Below are 27,679 nucleotides of genomic sequence, written 5' to 3'. Positions count from 1 at the left end.
ATCTGTTTGCGAATGAATGCGTGCGCAGTGATTACCTCTTCGTGTTGTTGGCTGCACTGTGCGAACATCTTGAAGGTATTTGAAATTTCGCTGCGCCAGTTCGTTTGTTTGCGCGCCAATGGGTGGTTCGCTCTAGCGATGCTTGGAAAACAAATCTCTCCTTGTATTAAGCAGAGTTTTTCACCGCAATGTTTGAATTGCTGTGCGCCGAAACAAACAGGCACGTAATTGTTGTCGAGTAACGCACGTTACTCTCGAACGAACAACAAACATGATGGACTCCGGCGACGAGGACATCTTCGCTATTAGCGACGAGGATTTTCCGTCGATGCAAGTCGTGCAATCGAATCCTGTTGAGGATCATTTGCTGAAACAGCTCGCTGACGTTCAGAGCAGAATCGACTTCGTGAAAAATGAGATAGCGGAAGTGGAAGTGACCGCAACGCGCGTTTTGAAGTCGCTTCAGTGGCGCGAACTTTATGGAGAAGACGTCGATTCGGATTCTGATGGTGATGTAAGCAGACAAGATTTTTTAAAATAAATTCTAATGATATTTATCTCTCAAGTATTTGTGTAAAGTATTTGTGTGTAAAATTGATTCCGTGTTTATTAGTATCTTCTTTTATAAAAATTATAACAGAAGTATCTTCTATTATATTGTGTGAGATTATTAAAATACCATTTTTGGATAAAATGTTATTAAATAATATATATTTAACTCTACAGATGTACACCGCAGAAGGAACGCCCGTTATAAAGAAAAATAGCAAGACTGATCCAAAGATTCCGAAGACAAATTTGGTGGTAGCTGCACAGTGGCAGTGTATTCTTCAGGATAAGTGGATTATTGGAGTAGAACTGCTGAACAAGTCGTGTTGGTAAGTCTTGTTATTGCTAATAAAAATTTTTATCAATAATTATCACGTCTGGTGCAAGTTGTGCTTCGCATAAAACAAAAACAAAAGAAAAGTGCGTGTTGAAATAAAACAACACAAAACATATACAAAGTCATCTTTATTCAACAATTTATTTTTTATTTATTTTATATGTATATATATATATATATAAATTTATATAATATTACGTGACAATTTTGTCATCAAAATTCAATAATTGAGTTCTCGCTATATCTTAGATATAATTCTCATATTTAGAACTTGATTAGTACTACAGAAATGTATCCAGTTTGGATTAGTTTCTGTTACGGCCAGAATATTATATCGTCATAAAATAAGCTGCCCGCGTTTCCGTTTCGCTCCAGAAAATATACATGTTGCAATTTCTCAGAATAAATTTAAAATTTCTATAAAAAATGTTCGCATTTTGTTTAAATATAATTTAATGTGGTTAACTTAAGTTGTTTCGCGACATTTTGCACTGTGTGTTTTTCAATTCAGGCAGTACTATTACCGTGGTTTATTGTAATATACGATACTTTAGAGCCACGAAAAGAAATTATATTGTACAGTCAAGTTGTCACAACTTAGTGAAGTAGATATTTTTATTTGTTGCGCTGGACACAATACTAGAACTGTCACAAGTTCTCTTCACAATTCTGTGTCTAAATTCTGTTAAGACAATTTTATTACATTTCTATTTTTAAAAGCTCTAGGAATTTTTTTTTTTTAACGATTGTATACTCAATCTATATTACGCATTATTTAAAAGGAAGATAATTGTGTGAGAGAGAGAGATATGCAAATTTTGAGTGATTTTACGTTACTAAAGCTTTTGAAGCTGATACTCACATACATTCACGGAAAATGATTGTTTCGTCAATTTTGCGAGAACAGAATCAACGAACTATTCGTCATTCATATTTTTGCAAATCGTTTTTGTTTTCTTACTGTAAAAGTTTTTCTTATCGTATACTATTCTCCGATATAGCCCTCCTATGATTTATCGTATAACAAATTAATAAACTTTTCAAGGTAGATACGTACTATTATAATTTGTAACATTACAACACAATCTAAGCGTAAATTACACAATCCAAGAGAAGTGGAGAGTGTTTCGATATTTGTAAAATCCTTATATGTGAAGAAATGCATGATCGACGGTATGATCGTCATGTAGCCTCTTACCCTTTCTTGAATTTCATGTAAATCTTACCTATGGGTTTTCTTCGTTGTGTCGCACCGCCTTCGCAATCGAATTAAAATTCTTACGTGTTTGTCTAATATATTAGTAAGACAAAGTTTCACAGACGAAATTTCTTACGTCATTTTTTACACATTAACGTGGTAACTTCGTCTCTTCCGAACGCTAGATACTCCTCGGGCGAGTAATCGAACAATACGAAGTCATATCTATGAAAAAAAAAAAAAAAAAAAGATAAGATAGAATAATCTAGTAGAGTTTCTGTTACAATAGTATACAGCAGTGACACACACGTACCTGAACATCTCGTAAAGCTCATTGATCTGCGTTTTAGATAATTGAGTAAAATAATTCTTTATGACGTCTTTCGTCTGGACGCCCTTGGTTGGATTTTTCCACACTGGCTTAATGATGTGTCCCACACGGGCTTGCTTGATAAGGTAGTCTTGATCATCCTTCAACAAGGAATTTGCAATATTCAAATTGAATATTTTCCAAAAATGTAAATATCCAAAAAAGATCTATTCTACATCTTGATTGATTTGGTTTTATATACCGCAGATCGCGCTTACGTGTAACGTCTCGAATTTAGCTATCACATCGAATCGCACTTGACAGGGTGTGCAGAAATTCACCACCGGCGTCCAGTGCATGTCAAGATCGTTTCCCGCCTTCCACTGACATAACAGCCATCGCACAAATTCCTCGAAGAGCGGATATCTCGGTCCCTGTCTTGTGTTCGTCTTTGAATTCTATATTTCACGGAAAAGTACAATATTAAAAATGTTTGATCGAAATCTCGATTTAAGATCCGCTAACGTAAAATTGCAAGAACAGAACTTCAATTCTCAAGTTCTCGTAATTTTTTTTTTTATACATTTTTCAATATTGATGTAAATCTTTCTACACTTTCGGATGTTCACAATTTGGCGTACGTTCTTGACGATATCTTCAAATTTTTATAGTCAAATGACATTACTTTTGCTCTGTAGTTCCAAACGATGTGCGCCCCGAGGTTGCTGTGAAACGTGTGCGGTAGGCTGTGCTCCAGTTTATCCCGATAAGCGCTGAGCAATCTCTCGAATGGATGTCGGACTATGAGAAAACTGATGCTGTCGTTTAAGTATTTAGCCAGTTCTTCCGCAGTATGTCTGGGATACCTCTGTCTGGCCAACGAGACCGGCACTGCCTTTGAGGCCTTTAGAAATTGCGGACTGTATCTGCAATATCGGCGCAATATTAATTTCTCGAGTTCGAATGAATTTGATTTAAAAAAAAATATTTACTTTATCGATTTTGTTGAGTTCCGTTACGCCGGGCCTAATAAATACTGTTCAGTATTTTCATCTCGGGATTTTAGTTTATTTTACGACGCAACAATACGAGATAAACACACGTGAGAAGCAATAGAATTTTTCTTTTATAATTTTCTCGTCAACGGGAGAAAAACACTTAAACGTGGAAACACAAAAAAACTCACCCCGCGAGTAAATTAAAGTTATACATCCACGATGTTGACGCCGCTTTGAAAACGTTACACCATATAAGATGATATTCTCTATTTACAAGAAACTCCCAGGCGTTCGGCCTGTGAAGCGAGTCGTTGCCGGGACGATCGAGTCCTTCCTCGGCGCATTTTTCCGCTAAGAATTTCCGTCTGGCTATCAGACGTTGCTCAGTTTCCGCCACGGCAATCTGCTCCAATAGCTTTTCCTCCGGTGTCAGATTCGCGTCCTGCATAAATGCAGAGAGTCATAATTTGTAAAGAAAAACCGGTGAGAAAAAAGCGGATTTTTGTGATATTATCTACATAATAATATAATAATAATAATAATATTAAATAATAACGATATATTTATAATATCGATATTTAATATTTTCATTTTTTAGATTTTATGATTTCTCGGAAAAAAGCCCTTCATACACGGAGAAATTTTATTATTATTTTATACATCTGGTTATTTATATAAATTATGTATAATCGTATATGTGTGTGAGAGAAGATTGTCTCCCAACTCCCATTGTACAGCTATATGTAATTATTTATAACCAGATATATTGAATTTGTTTGCACATGCAGAATTTTTTTTCTGATTTTTTTCATTTAATTATGTATCGAACATTTATATATATAACTTCTTTAAAATTATTATTAAATAATATCAAAATATGAATATTTGGACAATTTACTCAATTATTTTGCGACAGGTTTGCAACATTGGCGTCAAGTGATACGGGACGTGTATACAGTTTTGTCATTACCTCTCATTAATCCATTATGTATGTAACGGGTAGATTCGTAAGTACAAGGTCCAATGTACACTAAATTACGCCACGCATTACACAGAGTGGAGTGTACAAAAAAATGTGCAATTGTTTTTTTACCGTATGTCGTATAACGAATAAAAGAAATGTGTGAACCGTTACTCATGATCGATACAAAAACTCAGCAACGATTGTTGACGCAAATAATTGCGACATAATGGCTCAAGATCATAAGCAACTATAGTTATTAGAGTAATCGCGATACGTACAAAAAAAATCTTGAACAATTTAAATAATTTGACTGTATTGTCAATTCGGTCGGTCTCTCCGAGAAAATTTACATGTTATGACGCGAGCTTTCTATAAAGATCGCGCGCGATACTGACCTCCGCTACACGCAAGGTTAATCCAATTTCCTAATTTCTGCAATTAGTCAAAGTACACGCCGCGCTTACTGCACAGTAAACCCACTGCGCCGCGCAAAATTGATGAGATGCGTTTAGGGTACATTTGCGATCCCAAGATGGCACGTTTCTCTCCGCGATGATTTTGTGAATCATTCGTATTTTCGGGAAAATTGGCTTCCGAGAGAAGTGCGCGAGATCCGCGTCATCGTCGTCGCGGCCGATCTTATTTTGTAACATTCAAATCTAGGAATTGAAACTTGTTCTTATTGTCGGCGACAAGAAGTGAAAATAACTTTCTCTCGAGAAGGAACATGTCGATCATGTGTGCGTGTTATATGTTATATTTTTCCAATTCTCTTTGAATTTTGAGACTTGCTAGCTCATCAGATTGCGGCGAATAAATTGTAACGATTTTGCTATTGCGACATCGCGACAAAAAAAAACATCGGAAGGTCGTTTTTTTGTAACACTATTCACGTTCGTCGGAAACGAATGGCGTGGCATACGAGTGACGTGAGAAAATCGCATTGATACGCGCGTAGCGCAGCGAGCTGGTAAGACTGAATGCAGAACTACCGGCTTCTGCTTATTGATTTCGATGTGGAACGCGTCTTGTGCAGAGACGGCGAATGTGGGCCACAGAGGGTGGCGGTGGTGGTGGTGCGACGGCATATCGCCGCACGTTTATGCACTGGCGCATCGTGCATGCACGTGCCACCCTATACAAGAAGTTAGAACGCGGAAATCTCACTGCTTCGCCCGCGCGCTGTACATATATTTTTCTTTGCGTCTACATAGCTGCTTGTTCGCATTTAACGATAAGATAAAGTCCGGTTAAACAGTCTTTGCCAATGCGGTTGGATAGACGTTCGTCCATTCGTGAAGTTTGTTGGAAAAACATTTGTTGGAAATGCGGCGCAGCACTGCCGCGCATATTCTTCAAACATGTTTATTCCACTTATCAGTCACAATGCAAATTTATGTCGTTGAACACTTATGTTTGAACAGTCGCGTTTTTTCCTCTTGGGAAGTAAAAAAGAAATACAATTGTTCTGTTTAAGCGCGATGTGCTGAGAAGATAAAAATGATTATGTGTAATTAGTTTTTTTTTCAAGAGTTAGAGATATGTATTCGATAAACTCTTGAATTTACAAGTTTTTTTTTTTATTTCTAATTGTGAAACGTTACTCTAGTGCTCAGATCGAGGTCTCGTTGTTCCGCGAAGAGTTTCGTTAATGATAGTTTCGAGTGGTTTTCGAAAAAAGCAATTAAAAAATTGATTTTTCACAATAAAATTTTGCTATTAAGTACATCGCGATTGTTTCGCTATGTGCGTGTTTTTTTTCAGCGCGTAAATCGTCGCGCGTGTGACGTTGTATTAAAATTTTATGTATAGGAATAATATAACCGTAAATTAATCGTGCAAAATGCTTTTAAAAAAAATTGTTCGACGTCACGCGCTATTTAAATGTACGCTTCGTTCGTGCGACGACAGACGCGAAGCGATGATGTTCACGATTAGGAATAAAACTTTAACTTGTCTTTTTTGGACACTTGACTTAAATAGGTCATATCAGGCGGGCACTGATCCACGTTACCGCATTGCGCCTGGAATTGTGCCAGTCTGTGGTCGTTGTGCTTTACGTAAGGGAACCGGCGCGGTTTCGGTCCCCGAGTATTGGAGGAATCCAGGTATAATCTTCTTTGTGAACAGACCTTATCTTTCTTTTAATAAATCGCTCAAAGAGATGAGACTGCTCAGCTTCAAGTTTCATAAATTATTCAAACAGCAAATGAGCGGAGAAAAAATCATGGCCGTAAAAAACATGAAGTAGTTACACGTGCAGTGTTAAACAAAACGGTAAAGATGTTAGGAGACGTGCGCGCTCACACACACACACACACACACACACACGTGAAAGGACGATAAAGTGTGCGCACACAAGAACAAAGATTAACAAGTCGGAGTCTAATGCGCAGAAAACTTGAAATATAAATTTCGCTATACGTGAAAGCGATACTCGGGAAATACACACACCTCCAGAGAATTTCCATGCTGCAGGCTGTTGGTGGTGTCCTGGCCCGACAGCGTCAGGATGATGAGTGCCAGGACACCGGCGGCACAGAGAGCACGGCGAACTCCTGTCAAGACGCGACGACGTGAGGTCATCTTCTCCCGAAGAACGTGTTTCCGAATGTATTCATATCGGACTGAAACAACACACACACACACCCACACACACATTATTAGTTATCTCACGTACTTATTTTCTCCTTCGTATCGATCATCTCTACATTGATCGAATAAACAACCAATGAATCAATAAGCGAGCTCTCTGGCTTATTAGAATCGGACATGAATTTGATATATCGGTTTGCAAGCAAATTAGAGTCAAAATGAACGTTGTATAAATTGTATACAAATGCGTGTGTATACAGCACTTACGTTTAGTAATGGTGCAGATACGATGTAATCTGCATACATTTTCTCTTGCGGAAAACAGAATTACGGGCTTGATGAACGGTCTGTTTCGACACGATACCGCGTGCGCATTTCGTTCCGATGAGGAAACAAACGATGCGATACATCAGATAATAATAATAATATATATATACATAATTCACGCGGATTGTGCTGCGTTATCGCATTTCGATCGGTGTTTTTTTTTTTTAATACCCAAAAACGTACGTTTCGAGAAAATCAAACACCACCCGAGTGTGCGTTCGAACTGCTGGAAACGCGCGGGAAAAGAAAACCGATAGAATCGGGCAATCAGTTTCGCATTTCTCGGCGATTGGTATGCGTCTCCTCTCTTTGTGTGTGTGTTGAGATCGCGGAAATATCAGCACGCCAAGCAGTCGAGAAGCCGCGACCGCGTCCACGCGATGAGCGCACTTCAGAAATTCGCGCGGTCAGTCCATCGGTGTCAATAGTCCGTCCGTGCGAATGATCTCCCACGATTTTCTCCTGTTTCTATCCGTTATAATATACCTGTGTGTCGCGCGACTCGATATTCTCTCTCATTGTCCGCGCGTTACACACGTTAAACCGTTACGCGCGATAATTTTAAGCGTATGATTATTAATTAAGAAGGAAAGAATAAAATTCTCGTTATGTTGGTTTTTTCTTAAAAAAAAAAACGAGTTTTGATACACACTGTGTGGTGGCGACTACTGTTGCGTTTGACGGGTGCAACCGTGAGACAAATTGCACAGTCGGCAAAAAGAAAACTTAACAGAGCGCTTATACGAGCGAACACTTCGTTTTACGGAAGTGTTGTGCAAAGCGCGATTAAATTTACTCAAGCTTCGCGAAAATAAACGTCGTTTCAGCAGCAATGTATCAGCCCGATACAACCGTATCAGTGGACATGGATACTCAGTTTTTTCTCGTCTTTTGGCTTTTACATCGATCTTACAATGATTTTACTTGAATATCTAAATATTTGCTTAGTCTATTTTTTTTTTTTTTTTTTGAATTTTATTTCTTCCTACACTGATCTTTTTGGCTTTCGTGTTGGACTTGTTCTTTTTTCTTCTTTCTTAAGATTTTCTTCAGCTCGCTATGTTCTTTCCCATTCTCTGAAGTCCTCATCGGCAAACTTTCTCTGTCTTCTACACTTGTTTCACAACTTTCTTGACAATCTTCTTCAAGTGTCTATCTGTGTACCGTTATTTCTTTATAGCATATAAACCTAAACACTCAAAAAGTGATCGACTTTCTCAATCTTTATTTCCTTCCAAAGCCACTGGTCCTTCTACTCCCCCGTTTTTTGGAAGTCGACACCTTCGACTTTTCTACACCTAGGGCTTATCTCTCTTTTCCCCAAAAATTTCGAGAAATTCCTGAGTATCACTTTCAGATTAGTTGCCTCCCGATCTCAATGTCGTAGGCTTATCTCTCTTTTCCTCAAAAATTTCGAGAAATTCGTCAGCATCTCTTTCAGATCGGCTGCCTCCCGATCCCAATGTCGTGCTTCGGAGTCTTCACATCGCACCAGATCGTATCAGCGTCGTTACATTCACGCGGCATATAGGAGTAAAATGTCAAAAGGTATCGCGTATATTGCTTTTCTATTGGATTCGAAAAACACTTCTTGTAATCCTGATACGTCACAAAGGTATCTCTGTTCGTAATTTTCCTCGATTAAGGCCACACACCATTTCCCATCGTGTTGTCGTATCTTGGGCGTATTTTTTGTACTATAAGACACGAACAAACACGTATCGATTTTACAATACTGTAACTATGCCAATTGATCTAGCCTCTGAAGCAAAACCGACTTCCTCTCGTACCCGTTTCAATAATCCATTGTACAACGTCGCTCATTCGCAGTCGCGTAATCTCTTTTATATAACTTGACTGCGTTCTGCGCGGTGTAATCAATTTAATTCAGCAAAATGTATTTCATTGCCATCGTAAGATCAAAGAAAATTAGATCGCGACATTGTTTTTGTATGAAATAATTGTAATTATATGCGATAATACACACACGCACACACAGAGGCGCGATAATAAACGAACCGAGCATGTGCAAGAGCTTGTAACGTGTGTGTATTCTACAAAATTAACCGAGTCATTAAAAAGACTGATGATACGGTGTTGCATAACGTTAATGCAATCGAATGAGAAAAACCGTATGTGAAACGATGGGATTTATCTCGCATTCGTGCGCGTACCGTCTCCGTGGGAAATGGATCCATACACCGCGGGCGGCAGGATTTCAGCATTAGATTACATAAGCCTGGGCGATACTATTCTATGTGTGCATATACGCGACTTGTGTTTTCCGTGAGATCCGAGACGGAAAGAAAGAGAAATTGTTTCGCAGCGACGAAAACGCTTGTTTGATCGTCGAGAGCTGTAATTTTACGAGTTCGGTTTGCGTCGCAAAATACACAAAGTAATAAAATCTTGTTATTATTAAAACAAACAAACGTCGCAACGTTGTCGGTTACATTTAGTCTGGTTATCTCTGATTAAAATCGCGTCGTTAAAAATCTCGTAAAACTGCTCGAGAAATGTGATACAAAAACATGATTAATGAAAGAAATTTATTAATGAAAGAAGTGAATATGACTTTTCAAAGTCAAAGAAAAAAGAAACAAAAAATTTCCAAAAGAGTTTCAGAATAATTACTTCTCTTTGTGAGAGGATTAATGTATTCTGTCATATAATCCAATTAAAAGAACGTTTTATGAAAGAAAGCGAACTCGCGTGTATTGGGATGCCAATAGGTTAACAAAATATCGCTAATCAAACTGTGTTAGTCGTGAGCGCGTTATAACGCGATAATTATCATTGGATAACGACGTTGAAAGACATAACACTATTAATATTAAACAAGTTGCTCGATGAGATCGTTATATTCTGAAAATTGAACGTTTTCACGTTTCAAATGTTTGTGTTTTAAGAATCGACGTGAGAATTAATTCTTAAAATAGCAAATTGATTATTAACAATAAATCAAGTTTGTTTCGAATTTAAATAACTCTTGAAAGCGACGATGCCAATATCAATTCGATTAATTTTTTCGTCTCTTCTCAATGATTTATAATCAGAAAGAATCTGCGACTCTCTCTCTCTCTCTCTCTCTCTCTCTCAATTAGTAGTCTAGCAATTTAATTATGATTAGCAATTTAGTTACATCTGTGTATCAGTATGATTTTATGCATTTTACATCTTTTTTTTGTACAAAAAAAAAATTAATAAATTGATCTATAGTGTTAAATTACTTTAATTCTTTGCGCCCGATCTAAGTTCGTATCGACTGCAATGTGGAAGAAATGATGAGACTTATTATTATTTAATCGCGCGATCAATGCGAACCGGCATGAATGAGACAAAATATTAAAATCAGAGATTTAAATAATGTCAAATGTGTGTTTCAATATTTTTTGATGTCGCATCACAAATTTTTATGACATAGTATAATTTATTATCGTTCACTTATACATGCGGGCTCGGTTTTTATGTATATGTTAATATTTTTTAACGTAATTCACTGTAACGTTTATATGTTGCAAAAATTTGTGACGAATAAATGAAACGACATATCGACGGGCTGTAATTCGCGATCGAAAGTGCACCGCGGGTCAGCGAGGTGGCCTTTCTATTAAAATCTCAGGATTCGTTACGAGGGTAAGTGTGCGCGCCACCACCTTGAGAGATTTGCATCTCTCCAAAAGGGTTGGAGACGATCCCTCTCGTGTGATCTCATCGCGCGTACCTTCTCTGGGCATATATTCCGTCGGCGGGAAATTACTGCTGCATTTGTCGTCGTCGACGAGCGATGGCCTGGCGTCGTTGCTCCCCCAGGTCGCGTCGTCGGGTGTAACGCGTTAGGGATGTTCGCGTAACGCCACGGTGGAGGTCGGAACCGATGCAGGAGAGCCCGGATATACGGACGACAACGATATGCGTGTGTGCCACGTGATGCGTACGCGTGTCGGTCAGGAAAAATACGATGCCCCGCGTACGATCACGGCGGCATCGTGCAGATCACTGAGACCGACCGGCCTCCTCAACGGACGCCTCGACGCTCGCGTCCGACGCTCTGTGCCACCCGTCCCGCCAGGACCGGTTTCTCGAGGCGCGACGCAACGTGTCCCTAAACATGGCCCGTTACAATCACGGTTTGACAGTAGATCTTTGTCTATTGGAGATTAGGTGTTTTGAAAATTTTAAAGACAATTAATTCAAAATAAAAAAAATTTATTGAGATGTATTTAAAATTTACATGCGCTTTTTTATTTTGCATTTATGATTATTATCAATTGTTTCCGAGAAAAAATTTAAACTAAATCTTTTTTGAGATAACACTAAATATGAAGAATATTAAAAAACTCATTGATTCTCTCTGAGAAATGTCACGAGTACGAGTAAAAAAAAAGCAACATAAGTGATAAAGATAATAGAAATGACAAAAATGTACAAAAAAATACGTGTAACAAGTATAAAGACAGAAAATCCTACGTATATACATATACAAATTTTATGTCGGGGGTGAAAAAATATCCAGAGCCGGGCCTGCGGCTTGCCTGCTTTCGTCGATTGGTCAGTTTTTTCGCGGGTCGATTTGCCGCTGGACGTTTCTCGCGCAAACGCGAGCAAGCACCTTCTTGGTCGGCGACCGATCAATCGAAATTGAAATTTAATTACAAATAGCAATTCGCGATTTGCGGCGAATTGTTCATGTAATCGCGAATACAGCGCGTAACAAACTTGCATTCTCGCGATGAGATTACGTGAATTATTGCGGTGTGATTTTATATTATCGTAGCACAAAACAATTAACATTTCTTGATACATCAATTTGGCGAAAATAAAAAAATAGTTTTATTTTGTGATTATTTGCATAATTAAAAATAGTGTTTGTTTATGTCACGAGTGTTTCTACATCAATTCTTTTATTCAACATTTGTATTAATTTTGTCTCATTGTTATTTTTATTTATTAGATTCAAATTATATACAACGCGAATAAAATACTCAAGAAATAAATGTGATTAAAAAATAGAAACATTTTTTCAATATTAGGAAAATAAATAAAATCGTCAGGAAAATAAATAAAATCAGATATTATGTATTCAATATTTTCTCTGTCTCTTTTTCTCTCTTAGGAAAGAAGAAGGAAGAGGAACAGTTTACTTAATAAAACTATTCCGTTGTCGTTGATGTTACGTCATTATGCTTTTACAGGAACATCGCGATTAGTATCTTTGTTCGTGGGTCGATCTGCATAGATAATGTCAGTGCAAACGTTACATTCAAGGTCGTGTGCATAACCGCTGACCTGGCGACCGCGTTATCTCTCTTTTTCTCTGTATATGATTTGAATTCTCTTATTTTTCCCAAAAAAGCGTGTTTCTTTTTTTATTTTTTTTTTAGTTTTTTTAACGTATATTTGTAGTGATTACTAGTAGATAAATTATAACGCGATGCAGTCAGGTAGAAAATATGTAGACAGATACGATATAAAGATATTAAAAGCATTTATCATGTATACGTGTTTATTAACATATTTACATTTTTAACAAATATTACAATTCACTTTCGCACGTTTTAACATTGATTTACATTAAAATTCAAATCAGTGCAATATAAAAACATTTTCTTACAATATACAAATCATCTGAATTTTCCCTGTGAAATCAGAAAAACTTCTTTATGCGTGTGATTGCTTCTAGGAAAGAATCTATTTCTTTGCAGCACGTTACTCAATCTCAGATATTATCCATATGTGCGAGATGAAGCGGAGATTTACGGCGAGTCCGTATTTTGGAAGAATAACAAAAACTTTCATTGGGAAAGGACAAGCTTCATTACGCCCGAATGTTCAATGGTGGCGATTGTAGTGCTCGATCTACCGAGATTCGATCGACAACCTGTCGTTGAGTGCTGGGGCATGATCGCGTACAAGATCGATGAAATGTCGTACCAGCTCCCGGTCCCGTCTATGCGGCTCACTATCGCCGAGACCTTCGCCAATTCGTGTATGACGTTCCTGAACGGAAACGAGCGCGTTGTTCTGCTGGCTCTGAAGAGCACGTGCAACACCGAGAAGATTATCACGCTTCGCCTCAAAGATAACGAGAAAAAATACGACGCACACTACAGAAGAGAAGCGCTTTGCTACTTCCTGACTTCGAGAACCTTCGAGCAACTTTACTCCGATGTTTTCTTGGTGCAGAAACACAATTCTCTCATGTATTGTTTGGTCGAAGTGCAATCGATCGACGCCAGCGAAACAAGAATCAAGATCTGCGTCAGGTAATATCACCCGTGAGAAAACCCGTTTTTTCTTTTCGGGATCGCACACTCGTGGATGTTGACAAATGTTCGTGCGACTCGCGCGTAAAGGAAAATTGATTTACATTATCGATTACACGATTGCAGATCCATCAACCAGCTGAACATAATACTGCACTGTCTGCGAGACCAGTTTCCGAAGGATGATGTGATCGTCGAAGATGAGGTGGACGATTGCGTTGAAGCTGCCATGGCTCTGATACATGAGCTGGAAGTTATTCGCGATAAGAAGAGCGTTTTCGAGATACAGGAAGCGAAAGTGATAACGGACTTACTTATTTCGTGAGTGTGTTATTTTTTTATATATATGTATATATATGTAAATAATAAAATATATTTATATATATATATATACGCAAATATACACATTATGTTAATATTTATATTAGCATAATGCGTATTTTTCTCTCTCTTTCCGTTCATTAAATGTTCCTAATATTTTTTATATTAATATATAAGTAGCTATTAGAAATGCGGTGATAAAAATACATTATACAAAAAAACCAAAGATAATTTACTAAAAGCGAATAAATTACGTTTGTTAAATATCGTGTGCTTACATTTTTGTTTTTATCATTTTCTTGAATTAAATTGCCAATAAATCATATCGTGCGTTATTTATCATATATTTAATATCTTCTTCACGCGAAACGTATAAATAGAAGGAACGTGAGCAAGTAGGTCTCTCTTGTGCTGTTACACGTGCTATCTATTTCATCGCAAAAAATTCGTCAAATTTCTCATATTTCGTCTACGTCGTTTACGTGGCACATTCTTCATTTTGTAATGATACGTTATTTTTTCCGCTACAAGTATCGCGAATGAGATTATCGTTCCGTAACAGAGTATCAGAAAGATCAAGTAAACTTGATGTAAGTCGATCATTTTAAATTCGACCGGGTTCTTATTCTGCATTCGAGTGTCCAACCAGCGATCTCGCAAAGCGTCTAACAATCCGACCTCGTTTATCTTGATGAGTCTGCAGGAAGTGCAAAATGACAAAATAAAAAACGCGCACTTAATCTTAGCCTAGAAATAAAGAACTCTTAAAACACGAAATAAATAAGCGACAATTGTTATGCGACATCAACTTACGCGGAATCGATTGTTCTCTTGTAGCGGAAGTTCTTTTTGATTGCGAAAGTTATCCAGGTCTCGTTGTAATTACCTGTGGATTGGAGCGGACAACCGCGCCTATTTAGTGCCTTAAATCGATCCTCGATCTCGAACATCGCGTACTTCTCCATGTCGTTGCAGATCGTGTTATGCAAGTCTTCCGCAATGTCTATAAATTGTACGCGTTTAAGAAGAATCTTGTCAGTGCCTTTGTTATGATACTTTTCCTTAAAAAAATAACAAGTAAGGATAAGTTGCGAACACACAATATCTTTGCTATTTTTTTTGTGTGGAATTGTTTAATGTGACAATTAGAAATGACATGTTGGAGAAAGTATAAACGCGTAAATTGTAATATAATAATAAATTGGCGATATTTACTTTAAGATAAGTGTGAAAGAAAGAGCCGTGATAACCCAACAGAATGTATTTCGTATTGTTGAAAAGAGTATCCAGATCCTTGAATGGTAAAATTGTTTGTCTATTTGCCATGCGATGTATGAGAAGGGAGCTGAAAGATAACAACACCAGCCACCCGAATATGCTCTTCGACAACGACAAAATCTTGAATTTGTTGTGGTAAGCGTCAGGCACGTGACCTGCACAAATACACAAATATTGTTACAGTGCAACGGAAACTTGAAACTCGCACAGAAACAAAAACAGTTTGTTTTTAATCTTAATAATAATCACCTTGCCCGCATATCGTCGCAAAAGAATAGAAAAAATGATCGTTCAAAGTGAAATATACAGAGCCTTTCTTTTTGCGTTTCTGATTCCGTTTCTGATTCAGTTTGTGCAGAAAGTAGCTGACGCTACTCAGAACAATGACTAGAAATATTATAAAGTACCACGTTTCCGGCGAGAACAATGTAAACACCCATTTGTTATCGAAGAGCTGCTGCGGTAAAATGTAGACGTGAAATCTAAAAATGTCAATTTATCATTGTTATCGTTCTTTATTTAATATCAATGATTAATTGTGCTCACAGTGCGAAAGCCAACCTGCTCTTCCAAAGAGGCACCGTGTAATCCACAAACTCCATGCGATCTTGAAAGAATCCAGTTCTCAAAATGACTTCTGTTTTATTTTGCATCACCATATTGATCATGCCATAATAAGTACCATTTTCCAGCTTCCCGCCGAACCCTCGATCGGTGGTTTTTATCGGAATAAATCTGAGAAAAAAAAATTACTTTAACAAGCTTTTGCTAAAATGTTTCAGGTGCGTGTCCCGAGAGATTCACGTCATGTAACGCACGTGAAATTGAGATAATCCGCGAGAAGATACCACAATTCGCCACAAATGCCGTTGATCGTCGTGTCATTGTCGTGGAACATCACCATGTTCTTTTCCTGCAGCAAGTACGAAATTGCTTTAGAAATGTTATTGATCTCATTCTCGAGACCTTATCCACCTCGTACCTCGTAATACGCGGCTTTTATTGTTTCATTTCTCATATCGAGGGACTCGAGGGCTCGACGCTCGGCCATTCTCGCTTCTTGAAGAGCGGCAAATTGCGGGATTGTGAACAACTGCACAAATTTTTGTTCTCGTTTGCGCCAGATTATTCCGCTCGCGGCGTAGCAGCGATTCATAATCGCGAGTTGGAAAATCGCAATTGTTAAAACGCATCGCATAGTTCCTCGCAAAATCACTTCTCTCGCAAACCTCGGTTATTCGACTAATTCCACGTAGTGATTCAACTCGCGGAAAATAACGTGTATAAATACGCATAGGGCGCGCATCGGTGAGAGATCGCAGGGATTGATAAGTACACACACACATTATAGTGTGTGGTTTATTACTTTCCATTAATGAAATTCATATCACTCCTAATGGATAGTTGGTTATGATAGCTGGGAATTGATAACGCGTGTGGATTAGTCACTTTTTCAGATTGATGAACGACGACGGCGGATATAATCACGTTTATGATCGAAATCAACCGGTTATCGCGATGTGATAATGCGTGTTCACGTGGAAGACAGATCGTTGTATCCGTATTGTTGACAATTCGTTATATAAGTGGAAAGAAAAGAGAAGGAAGAGAGTTAAAAAACGTTTTTTTTATAGTGCAAATTTTTAAAAATAAATTTTATTCTCAATGAAACTTTTTGTTACAAATAAAATTGATTCAAATTTTTGTTTATAAGTGTACACAATTACTTCGATTATGAAAATAACGAAGGCCAGTATCATCCCGTAGCACATCATTTTAAGCACAAGAGAAACTTGATCTATTCCGACCGCTTCGGGTTTGTTGATTTCGTATTCAATTTTCTTCGTCAGCCAACGATCTTTCAATCCGTCCCACAGTCCAACTTCCATCAGTTTCAGTATTCTGTTTGCGAAAAAGTTTACTCTTTCACATATGTATTGTAAATAACAACATAGTATATGATATGTAGCGCTTTACAATCGCTTGCGATGTTTCTTTACCCCATGTCAATGGTTCTTTTGTATTTGAAACCTTTCACAAGACCGGCGGATATCCACATGGTCAGGTAATGTTGTCCAACTGGAGTTAGGTGGCACAGAAGATGTTTTGTAGTTTTTTGTTCGTCGTCACCTTGAAATAGAACGTATTTATTTTTTTTCATAGAACACATCATAGTAATTATTTCCTCGAATTTTGATGCAGCGACGAAACGTTTGCTTTTTCGTACTTTTGTAAAACCTTCGTCAGTGCTCACCTGTGAAATGCGAACGTTCATTTTGTCGTAAACAAACATGTAACAAAATTTACTGAGTGTGTTATTTGTTTGTTAATACCTTAACCGCAATATCTACAATAGAACCTTTCAGACTGACGATGTTGTATTTAGTATTGGTCAACAGAGAGCCGAGATCATTAAACGGCGGTATAAAGAGTCTTTTAGTCATGTAAATAAATAAGAGCGCGCCAAATGCTATGGACAATATCGAACAAAAGAGACCCAGTGATATTTCCAGTATCCTCGACCTTCCGTCAAAAATCTCAGGAATGTAGCCTGTTGTGAGTATATATTGCATTCTAATAATTTATTACAATCATATCGTCATTACGTTCGAAAATCAGTTGCTATATATTCAAACAGTTATTTGTACTTTGATTGCAGAGCATCCCAAAGTTATAAAACAAATGGTCGCCGATGGTGGTGAGTCTGCGTTTGTTTCTAATCTTTGCGATTATAGTTTGCAACCCGAAACTGCACGCGTTCAGTAGCACATACATGACCAGGATGACGCACCAGATTTTCCAAGAAAACACTTTTGTCATCCACATACTGTCGTAAATCCCTCTGTCCCATATGTACAATTGATAGCTGCGAAATCGGAACCGTATGATCGAAGCCTCGTTAAAATCTCGATAATTATCTCAAATTTACCTGTTGATCCATAGAGGCGTTGTGAAGTCAACCGCCACAAGTCGTGTGCTGTACGTTTCCACCATTGGGATTACGTCGGTTTCATTGCGATAAATTATGCCTAATAATCCTTCGCTGTAAGTGTGATTCTTTGTGGGTACACCTAAGCCGTCTACGTTTACTCGTATCGGTTGTAATCTAGAAATATTTTTCGATTACTGTTTTTCGTTTTTTATCACGTGATTGTTTTTTCAGTCCTCACTTTTTTGTAATTTACTCGGAACGATCTTACGTGAAGTTCAACGTTTGGGAAAGAATGGTCCACAAATCACCGCAGAGTCCCGTGATCCTGGTGTTGTTGTCGTAGAATTCAAGAAAATTCCGTTCCTGAATTGCGTGCAACAAACGAAATTTGAAACGCGCGCAGTTGTGAAAACCAGATATCGCGCGCGCGCGCGCAAATGTTTGGGATAGAGAAACCCTACCTGAAAAGACGTCAAGGTCAGATTTTGCAGTTGAAAATTGTGAATTTCCAATGCCCGGCTTTGTCTGACGCGTTCTCGTTGCAACGTGGCGTACGCGGGCACACTGGAAATTGGTACGAAGGTTTTTTGCGATTTGCTCCAAATCACACCGTTCATCGTTCCGGACGATCGTCCGTGCGACGCGCGTGATCGGAAGAGAAAAAGTCGGTTTCGCGGGAACCCTTTGCGCGCATTGACGCTTTCTGATAGTTAATAACGACTTATATATCATTTTATTGCACAATATAGCGCGTAGTACGTGTGTAAAACTGAAATAGCGATTATCGTATTTTTTAATCAGGTTGCTCGAAGTAGAGAAAAACGAGAAATAAATGAGAATTAAACAGTTTGATGTTTTACTTCAGATGATATCTCTTCTGAGAATCTTATATGTGCGCGCGTTCAACCTCTGGGACATTTAATTTTTTTCTAGGTAGAAAAACCGATTATTTAAAATCAAAATATATATAAAAGCGACAGAGTGTGTTTGCTGATTATTACACAAAGGTTCGCATTTCTCTCTTCTCTCTCTCTCTCTCTTTCTCTGATCGATAGAAACATATTGTAGTCATATTTTACGACACGTGATGAAACATGATGTAATCAGAAATGCTAATATGCGATGTTTATCTTTCAGCGCGGTCAGGTCTTTTATCGGTCTTAGCATATGTAATAGATCAAACGGGGTAGATAGGTATCTTGCGTGGCGTGTGGTTTGCTCATGATGATATTTCATGAAATCGATTTTCATAACCGTCGCGATTTGCAAAGGGTGGCGTGTGCGCGTCTTTTACGTCTGTCCAGACTGCCTTGATACGGCTTTGATAAATTATCAGAGTGAATGCGGAGACGGAAATGATCGAGGTCAATGTTATACCACATCCGTCGTTGCGTAATACTAATCAAGCACACATTGATAATTACTCATCACAGATATCATCTCTCGCTTCGGTGCGCCATACTGTTCGCGATTAAAAGTAAAAGAATTTAGATATATTGTTTTTTTTTTTCAAGTGTAGATAATAATTTTATAAGGAAAAAGCGTGGGGACGAAATAACATCAGATTGCGATATACGAAAAACATGAATTGTATATTTGTATTTGACTGAGTATAAAGGTCTTAGATACACATCATTCTTTCGCTGAAGAATTCCATTCTTGACACAAATTAACCTCATTGTATAGCAAACTTCTTTTCGAAGTGATGGTCTCTCTCAAAATTACAATAGATAAAAACTTCAATTCGGAGGTACATCAATCTTAGTCTTCTTTTAATGGCAGTTGTGCGTGATGCGAAAAGCTAAGTACGAGATACTAAAAATTTTATCACGTTGTTACGTCTATAACCGTTGTTTCTTCCAACAAATCGAAAGCACGCTCTCTCTTTTTCTCCTCACTTTCTGCGTTAATATAAAAATTACGAAAATTATAATACCCTCTCTCCTTTCAATAATTTCAAAACATTTTACATTCTCTTAATTTATCGCTAATATATTTATTTACCTCGAAAATACGCAAAGAGTTAAATTTCGCAAAGTTATAAAATCAAAGTAGCGATATTTTTATAGCCTAGAGTCAAGATGTATATTGTACGTCCTATACACACACGCGCGTATATAATTAATAATAATATATAATTTATACACACACAAATATTCTCCGATAATTTTCCGTTTACTATCGCTGAATATTTACGGGTATCAAATCTCTCAGTCGTTTGTGAGTCTTCGAGGTCGAGAAATGTTAAGGACATATCGATTAAGAGGGAGGACGAGAATATTGCTGGTTAAGAAGTGACCTCGAAGATTTTTTTTTTTTTAGTAAAAGATACACGTACATCCACCTATTGTGTAAAAATGTATAAATCGGAGAAGAGTTTTTGTTTAACAGTTAAATATTCACTATCCGAATTTTGGCATATTAATATGGTTATAAAAAATTGCTCTTTAGAAAACATCTTAACGTACACATTCACAAATCGCACACTCAGGCATCTCTCTCTTTTTTTTTATCGCTCTTTCTTTCTCTCACATTCCCGCTCATTACAATATATACTCGATCGCGCGTGCTCGCATCTTTTTTTTTTTTTTTGAACAGTTCCGTAAAGAGTACATTTGAGAACATGATTCACGTAAAGTGTGAATTATAGAGCATAACAATATTTCATACAATATTACACTCTTTCGACAGAGCATGCATATTGATTAAACATTCGTTTTAATATTAAGTATCAACATTTGTTCTACAAGATTATTTCCTTCTCGTGAAATATATAAATTACCTCTTTCTCTTTCTCTCTCTCTCTCTCTCTTGCACAACTTATAAAGATACAAGTTATACACGTACATATACACACACATTTATTTGCGTGTATATGTGCAAAATTGTATACGTACTCGTAGTATATATATAATATATACTTTTGAAAAAATGATTGAGACAATTTATTTCTTCTTGTAAAAAATAAAAGAACAAATATATTTTCAAAAAATTCATTCCGTTTTTGTTTGTATAATTACAAATGGAATCATGTTAGAGCACGACATCCAATTCTGTTCTACGTGTATGTGTATATATTTATATATATATATATATATATTTATATATATATATACGTTAAAATTATGTTACATGTATAAGAAGACATTACACATAGAACATCCACAAAAAAACGAAAGTCAATATAAAATACGTGTACATGTGTAAAAATAAATAAATATACAAATATGTATATATAAATATATGGCAGTAGTTAAAATGTGTATAGCACAACCCTCTTTGTCTGTCATATGTTATTCTCAATATTGACCAAGAAAGAGAGTATCCGGCAGTCATAGAGATACGTATATGTATATGCTTTCATCGACACTCTTCGCGCGCAAATATCTGAAAAAACTTGTATATGTGTATTCGTCGCGAGTCAAACTGTGTTCACTTCGACACTCTTGTCTCAGTCGTGACTTTACTGGGATCCGGTAACCTGACGACCAACTGCGCGCCATTTTGCATCGGTCTCAGGCCATTGTTGATAGCGTTTGATTTGGGCGTACCAGCCTGCGGTACTGTTGTGGGTAAGACTTTCTTCGCGCCGCTCAACTTGGGCGAGCAACACTGTTTGTCATCGTAGACATCGTTCAGATTCACATTCGCGACGGGATTCTGGTAATTATTGGTTTTTATTGGCGTACCGTGTTCCGCGTTTGAAAACCCGCAATTAGGCTTCTGTTCGACGCAGTTGGAACTCGTGAAAGTGTTCACCGTTGACGGTAGCATTTTTATCGCGTTGTTGTAATCGTTAAGATTGCAGACAGCCGCCGGCTGCTGCTCCCCTTTCTGATCGCTTTTGTATATAGGCGCTGACAGTTGCGTCGAGTTCGTCTTGTTCGTGCTTTTGTGGCTACTACCGGAGTAACTAGTAATAGACTCGTTGCAAAAGTCACTCAAGTAGGTTTGATTTATGTACCAGTTGTGCAACCGATGATGGATCTCCGGAAACTGCGGTCGGCGATTCGCCACCTCATGCCAGCACTCGATCATCAGGCTATAGATCATCGTCGGACAATCTTCGGGACACGGCAGCAATTGCCGTGAGCGAATCATATCTATAACTTCCTGGTTGTTGTATCCATAATACGGCTATAAGAAGAAAGTTTCTTAGAAATCACAAGGGAAGAGGGTTTGAAAAACAAAACATTTATTTTATGCATGTACCGCTTGTTGCTTTACCTGCAAACCGTAGCTGTAAATCTCCCACAACACAACCCCGAAACTCCATACATCCGACTCAGTGGTGAACTTGCCATACAAAATCGACTCGGGCGGCATCCATCGAACGGGTAATAGACTCTTAGATTGTACCCTGTAATAGTCGCTGCTATAAATATCTCGCGACAAGCCGAAGTCCGAGATCTTCACCGTCAGATTATCGCCCACTAAGCAATTTCTAGCTGCCAAATCGCGGTGGACATAGTGATGGCTGGCCAAATATTCCATGCCTGTAAAACGAATCATTATTTAGCACGTAATAATAAATAAATTTGATTATGTGCACAAAATAAATTAGTCACTTACCAGAAGCGATCTGCAATGCAATATGTAAAAACTCCGGCTGTTCTAGAATTTTACCGTTGCTGTTGTTTAAGGGTACATCCGATCTCGGGGAATGGCAGATCAAAAATTCGTGTAGATCTCCCTGAGTCATATATTCGAAGAGCATACACATTGGTTCTCCCTTGAGTATCACGCCGAGTAGGCAAATGATATTCGGATGCCTCAGATCGGTCATAAGTTCAACTTCTCTCTTGAAATCGCTCTGAGTCTTCGGAGTCGCGTTTTCCTTCAGCGTTTTTACCGCAACGAAAATAGACGGCTCGCTTTTATTACCGGTCTGTAATTCGCCTTTGTAGACTTTTCCTGCAGACATAATCGATATCTCAATTTGTAGGAAATTTTGTAAAAAAAAAAAAAAATTAATAAACCATTGATTCTTACTTACCGAAAGCACCTTCGCCGAGTTCTTGCAACAGCACGACATTATTTGTGGTAAATTGAGGTATTCTATTATTTGACGTTCTGCTACTGCCACTGCTTAACGTGCCAGTACCCGGTGTCGTATTACCAGGTCCTGCCAAAAGGGAACTCATTTCCATTGGCTGTGTCGTGCTTCTTCTTCCATCATATATGTTCTTATCACATTGAATACCAGTCAACATCTAAAATAAAATCGTCATTTCAACATTTTCGTTTTGCTTCTTACTTAGTTTGTATCGACACATGTATCGATGTAGTTACTTTATTCGATGGCAGATGATTCATTTGCCTTCTGGATTTTCTGCTTCTGTAGCAGCAGCAATAGCAAATTAATATAACAACAAATCCTCCCGTTAATACGAAACCAACAACCGCATAAATCCATAAATTTTCAACTGCAAGAAATACATACTTTTAATTAGCGCTTTCCACACACATATAATAACATTTCTTACATCATATTTCATAAACTTACCACATTTGGATATGTTGCAAAACTCCTTTTGCATTCTGTTATTGACGTCGACGTAACACCATGGTTGCGATTCTTTGCCACCAGGATTCCGACAGTACGAGTGACGACCGGCTAATTCGGGGTAATCAGAAATTGGAAGATTGAAATGATAAGACCACCGTAAACACGGCCGTCCGCTAATGCTTGTTTTTACGGTTCCCCGATAGGATTTTCCACTGCCCCAATAACAGTAATCATCTGAAAGAAACGTGAAATGAGAAATGATTGTAATTGCCATGTGAAAACCGTTAAATTAAAACTTGTGCTACACGTACTTTCCTGCACGGTGTTCGCCACAGATAATCCGAGCGTTAGGCAATCGCGAGCTTCTGTCGTTCCCTCCAATGGCAAGTCCGAACATTCAACCAAAGGCACTTGATGCCCAATTAAAGGATGCCTCTTCGCTATCGCGTACTCCTTTCGGCACAATTCGTTCTCCAGCATTTCGCACTCCTCTCGGCATATTCTTCGCAACTTACGATTCATCTCGTTTCTATTGGACGCTCGCAAGTCCCCGTAACTCTGATTGATTATTTTCTTATTGCTCGTCTTTCCGTTCTCGTTGGGTATAAAATCAAAGGTCGGACCTGAAAAGGTTGGATCCAAAGTAGGACTGCGTTTCTTGGGAATGCCGTGCATTTTTGCGAATTCGTCCGCGTCGTCGCGATCATCGTCCAATAGATGATCCTTCTCGGAATTCAAAAGCCTAAAGAGCTGCGTGCTCGCTTCTGTGTTTTTCGGTTTTTGATTGTTCGACGAGTCACGACATATCGGAAAAGCGGAATAGCACAGAGACGGCTTTGCATATCCTTCACAATTTGATGAAAGTTCACTGTGCAAAGAAAAAAGTAATTTTTATTTCTCAATGTGACAAATTGCGATATCGCATAACGATATACTCACTTCGAAAAATTAATAACTTGAAATGCTTTCATTAATTTCTCCTCAAGCATCTTTTGTGTCATAGGATATGTTATATAAACCGATTGGTTTCCTACAAATTGTGCACACGTTTGTCCTGTATATACCTGAAAAAAATTTTTAACACTTTTCTTTACACACGAAACAATGAACAATTTTATTTATATTTGTCTTTGTGTTTCAACACCAACCTCGCAAGTTCCTTTATGATTGTCTTTTCTGTTTAAAACATTACTTATGCCCGATATTTCATCAACATTGGATGGAAACTGTATATTGCCATTAGTAAGGCCGCTAATTGTATTGAAATCCATGGTGGATTGTAAGCTGGTCGGATGTGGACTTGGCAAAAGTATGCCACCAAATGGATTTGCAGATGCCAGATGAGAGAGATGAGGTGTTGACACTCCACTGCCCAGGTTGTCCAATGAGTCTCCATTCCCCATACTATCGTAACAAGAAGACAAAACATTTAAATATACCAAACTTGGAATCTCTTAATTACTCTAAATACCAAAATATCTACATAAATGCAAAAAAAAAAAAAAAAAAAAACAAGTAAAGAAATCTCGCTACCAAATCGCCAATAATATTCGAATCAGTCTTGAAGGAGTTAAATACCAATACTTTATCTAATCTTTTTCCTCCTAAAAAAAAAAAAAAAAACAAACAATAAAAACAACTTGTGGATTATTCCGGCATAACCTCGCAGAGATAACGCTGCGATACCTTGTCACTGTCGTGTTAACGTTCCCGGCGCTATTTACGACTTGTACAAAAATACACAAACTCTGCAACAATACTAGGTACAAGAGTAGCTTCATAATTTACAATTTAACTATCAAAACATTTGGTTTAACGTGTAGTGGCTCGTCATCTGACACCGCATCAGGTGTCAACCATTTGTAAACTGATGGCAACTGACCAGACCAGACGCGCGTTATAAACAAAACCGTTTCAAGATATCTCGGTTGCTCATATTCACGACAGATGTCACCGTCAGTTTCGTGCCGGCGCTACGTTCGGCGCGCCAATAAAACGCGAGACCAATGTGGGTTCTCTTCAACTTCGAACAAAAGCTGACCTGGACATTCCTGTAGGAAATCTATCAGCGCCCAGTGAATGCCCGATGGAATCTCCGGGATGTATCGGAGCTGCGAACACAGAAGAAGATAATATAATATACCAAAAGGTAACAATAAAGTTAATAACAATAAAATCGCGCGCTCTACGAAATTTATACGAGCGCGCGAGCGCGGTCAATTTTAACGCGCGGCGTTAAACAGCCGCTGATTAATGGGCCAAATTACCGCGGCAATGACTATTACCTGGGGGGGGGGTCCATGTTATGCGCGAAACTTCCGCACGAAGTTTTGAACGCAGTCGAGGGTTCGCAGTTAAGCTACTTAATCGTGCTTGACTGTGAATCGCGGCTCGTAACGTCGCTGTCGATATTTCGCGCAAAGTTTATATGCGCGCGTGTTAATGTTCTTTCTCTTCCCGCACGCTTTGGCGAATAAAATAGCAAGACAAAAAGAAACACGTAATTTAAAAAAAAAAAAACTTTTTCTCGTCTCCTACAGCGCACGAGTGCATTGAATACCTTTCCATCTGAAAAGAACGCGACAACAACTCCAAAGCGTGTAACGTTAAAATTGTGTTCAAGCTCCGCATTTCTTTCCCGAGGCATAATGTTATTTTTTCTCTCTCTTTCCCAAAACCTCGATTCCGGCTGTTTACACTTTATCCGTTTTCGCATGCGAATAAAATTCGTCTCTCAGGCGCCGGTATATACGTCCCATAAAAAAGCGAACGTGTATTACAACGTTCGCTATATACACACACACAGTCAGCGGACTTTTCGCGAGTTGAATTTATGCGCCGCGCCATTATTATGTCGACTGGATGCGATACGTAACTCGTGTATATCGTATTTCAATAACCGAGTATTGCCGCGATGTATCATCCGGCGATCGAGGAAAGTTGCATGTCTCGTGTATTTCTCTCTGACGTTCACACACACGCGCGCGCGCGCGCGCGCGTAAACGCCACAACCCACTCGAGAGGAGTACCTCGCGGAATTAATAGATAGTATCTCGTTTTCATCATTCACTCGTTGATCGGTACAGGTCCAACCGATCGTAATTTTCTCAAGCGAAAATTATAAACCGTCACGATTATTAAACGCAAGTGTGTATTGCAAGTAAAAAAGTCAAATTCGAGCGCGTGTAAAAACGTCTGAGCGCGTGCCTCAGACGTATAGTACATTCATCTCTCCCCGTGTCGCGATTAATACGATACATTAAGAGTTGTTCCCGTCGTTGTTTTGCGCGTATACACGCGCAGTTATATCTGCACGCGCATACTCTCAGTAGTGTGAAATTCTGTCTTTCTCTCTCTCTCTCTCTTTCTCTCTATCTTTTGTTTCCTCTTTATAGTTCTGTCCGTCAGTGCATCGTCGCTTTGTGCGCACTAACTTGGTCGTAAATTGAACAGCCGGCATACGGATAACATAGTTGTTGATTTCTCGTGGGAACGTAATACACACCACGCCGCGCGAAATATAGTCGAGACGCGCGCGCCGCCGTCTCTTCTTCTCGATGCATTCAATTGCATTCGTTCGCATTTGAGTGAAATATATTTTAAACGCGCGTGTGTGCGCGGCGCGATGACGCACACACGTGTGAACTAACTTTTACGATTATTTTGACAATCCGGAGAATACCGTCTCCGGCACACCTCTGTTTCCCGGTGACGAACTCCCGGGAGAGAGGGACGTGTTCCCTCCGCGACCCGGGGAAAGAAGTTTGAATTTTCCAGCGTCGAGTTTGACTTGCAGAGTGCTAATATTAAAGTTCGTCTCCTGCGCGGCGAGAGAATCCGAGATCCCTCTCGGCGGGGAAACACAACGCGGAGCAGAGAGTCGTCGTCTTCGTCTTCGTCGTCGTCGTTGTCGTCTCTGTCGCGACTCGTGCATTAGCGAGGAGACGATCCGACACTCGGGATTAGATTAGAATTTGTTAGGAGCGTCTCTCTCTCTTTGGTGGTAACTTTGTCCGGGGAACAGTTTTGTTTCATCGCCTCGAGGCGTGAGAGCTTTTCGAAAACTTTGTTACGGGAAGTTTTACCCGGAGCCCT

The 27,679-nt window shown here is 38.6% G+C and overlaps 4 protein-coding genes across 5 annotated transcripts in view; 1 reads left to right on the top strand and 3 right to left on the bottom strand.

Annotated features, from left to right (window-relative positions):
• Positions 1-262: 262 nt before the first annotated feature.
• LOC109863865 lies at positions 263-17,550 on the top strand. The gene is made up of 6 exons (XM_020444511.1): positions 263-514; positions 727-878; positions 12,984-13,544; positions 13,671-13,865; positions 15,926-16,065; positions 17,510-17,550. The coding sequence occupies exons 1-5, from the start codon at positions 272-274 to the stop codon at positions 15,954-15,956; spliced, it is 1,182 nt and encodes a 393-aa protein (XP_020300100.1). The 5' UTR covers positions 263-271; the 3' UTR covers positions 15,957-16,065; positions 17,510-17,550.
• On the bottom strand, positions 2,179-11,111 carry LOC109863866 (carbohydrate sulfotransferase 11-like). The gene is made up of 7 exons (XM_020444512.1): positions 11,003-11,111; positions 6,811-6,983; positions 3,581-3,834; positions 3,080-3,320; positions 2,673-2,852; positions 2,398-2,555; positions 2,179-2,309 (listed from the first exon to the last, which is right to left on the bottom strand). The coding sequence occupies exons 1-7, from the start codon at positions 11,013-11,015 to the stop codon at positions 2,222-2,224; spliced, it is 1,107 nt and encodes a 368-aa protein (XP_020300101.1). The 5' UTR covers positions 11,016-11,111; the 3' UTR covers positions 2,179-2,221.
• Positions 14,031-16,795, bottom strand: LOC109863864 (glutamate receptor 3.1-like). Its single transcript, XM_020444510.1, has 7 exons — positions 16,126-16,795; positions 15,962-16,056; positions 15,705-15,878; positions 15,393-15,625; positions 15,081-15,298; positions 14,679-14,926; positions 14,031-14,562 (listed from the first exon to the last, which is right to left on the bottom strand). The coding sequence occupies exons 1-7, from the start codon at positions 16,339-16,341 to the stop codon at positions 14,298-14,300; spliced, it is 1,449 nt and encodes a 482-aa protein (XP_020300099.1). The 5' UTR covers positions 16,342-16,795; the 3' UTR covers positions 14,031-14,297.
• A 2,109-nt stretch (positions 17,551-19,659) lies between the features above and the next one.
• Positions 19,660-27,679, bottom strand: part of LOC109863848 (tyrosine-protein kinase transmembrane receptor Ror) — a 115,816-nt gene continuing 107,796 nt past the window's right edge. The window contains exons 5-14 of one of the 2 annotated variants that reach the window (XM_020444468.1): positions 25,626-25,695; positions 24,733-24,988; positions 24,524-24,648; positions 23,896-24,452; positions 23,582-23,818; positions 23,368-23,501; positions 23,072-23,288; positions 22,648-22,989; positions 22,303-22,571; positions 19,660-22,212 (exon numbers count right to left, since the gene is read on the bottom strand). In XM_020444468.1, the coding sequence (XP_020300057.1) occupies positions 21,508-22,212; positions 22,303-22,571; positions 22,648-22,989; positions 23,072-23,288; positions 23,368-23,501; positions 23,582-23,818; positions 23,896-24,452; positions 24,524-24,648; positions 24,733-24,988; positions 25,626-25,695 (2,912 nt within the window). In that variant the 3' untranslated portion in view covers positions 19,660-21,507. Of the gene's footprint in view, positions 22,213-22,302; positions 22,572-22,647; positions 22,990-23,071; positions 23,289-23,367; positions 23,502-23,581; positions 23,819-23,895; positions 24,453-24,523; positions 24,649-24,732; positions 24,989-25,270; positions 25,446-25,625; positions 25,696-27,679 lie in introns of those variants that run through there. The other variant, XM_020444469.1, reaches the window with a different exon arrangement.

This window comes from Pseudomyrmex gracilis, unplaced genomic scaffold, assembly GCF_002006095.1.
Source record: "Pseudomyrmex gracilis isolate BER0280 unplaced genomic scaffold, ASM200609v1 scaffold_14, whole genome shotgun sequence".
NCBI lineage: Eukaryota > Metazoa > Arthropoda > Insecta > Hymenoptera > Formicidae > Pseudomyrmex > Pseudomyrmex gracilis.
Note: the sequence above shows the minus strand (reverse complement) of the source record. Positions and strands in the feature narration are given on the sequence as shown.

What these genes read in the sequence shown, in the direction of transcription:
- LOC109863865 (XM_020444511.1), top strand. Translation starts at nt 272, where the DNA reads ATGATGGACTCCGGCGACGAGGACATCTTCGCTATTAGCGACGAGGAT. An exon ending in ATTCGGATTCTGATGGTGAT is followed by an intron (nt 515 to 726) that starts GTAAGCAGACAA and finishes TTAACTCTACAG; the next exon opens with ATGTACACCGCAGAAGGAAC. An exon ending in ATAACGGACTTACTTATTTC is followed by an intron (nt 13,866 to 15,925) that starts GTGAGTGTGTTA and finishes AAAATGTTTCAG; the next exon opens with GTGCGTGTCCCGAGAGATTC.
- LOC109863866 (XM_020444512.1), bottom strand. An exon ending in CTAAATTCGAGACGTTACAC is followed by an intron (nt 2,556 to 2,672) that starts GTAAGCGCGATC and finishes TCCTTGTTGAAG; the next exon opens with GATGATCAAGACTACCTTAT. An exon ending in GAGCTTTACGAGATGTTCAG is followed by an intron (nt 2,310 to 2,397) that starts GTACGTGTGTGT and finishes TTTTTTTCATAG; the next exon opens with ATATGACTTCGTATTGTTCG.
- LOC109863864 (XM_020444510.1), bottom strand. Translation starts at nt 16,341, where the DNA reads ATGCGATGCGTTTTAACAATTGCGATTTTCCAACTCGCGATTATGAAT. An exon ending in TCTTTCACACTTATCTTAAA is followed by an intron (nt 14,927 to 15,080) that starts GTAAATATCGCC and finishes TATTTTTTTAAG; the next exon opens with GAAAAGTATCATAACAAAGG. An exon ending in AAGAGAACAATCGATTCCGC is followed by an intron (nt 14,563 to 14,678) that starts GTAAGTTGATGT and finishes CACTTCCTGCAG; the next exon opens with ACTCATCAAGATAAACGAGG.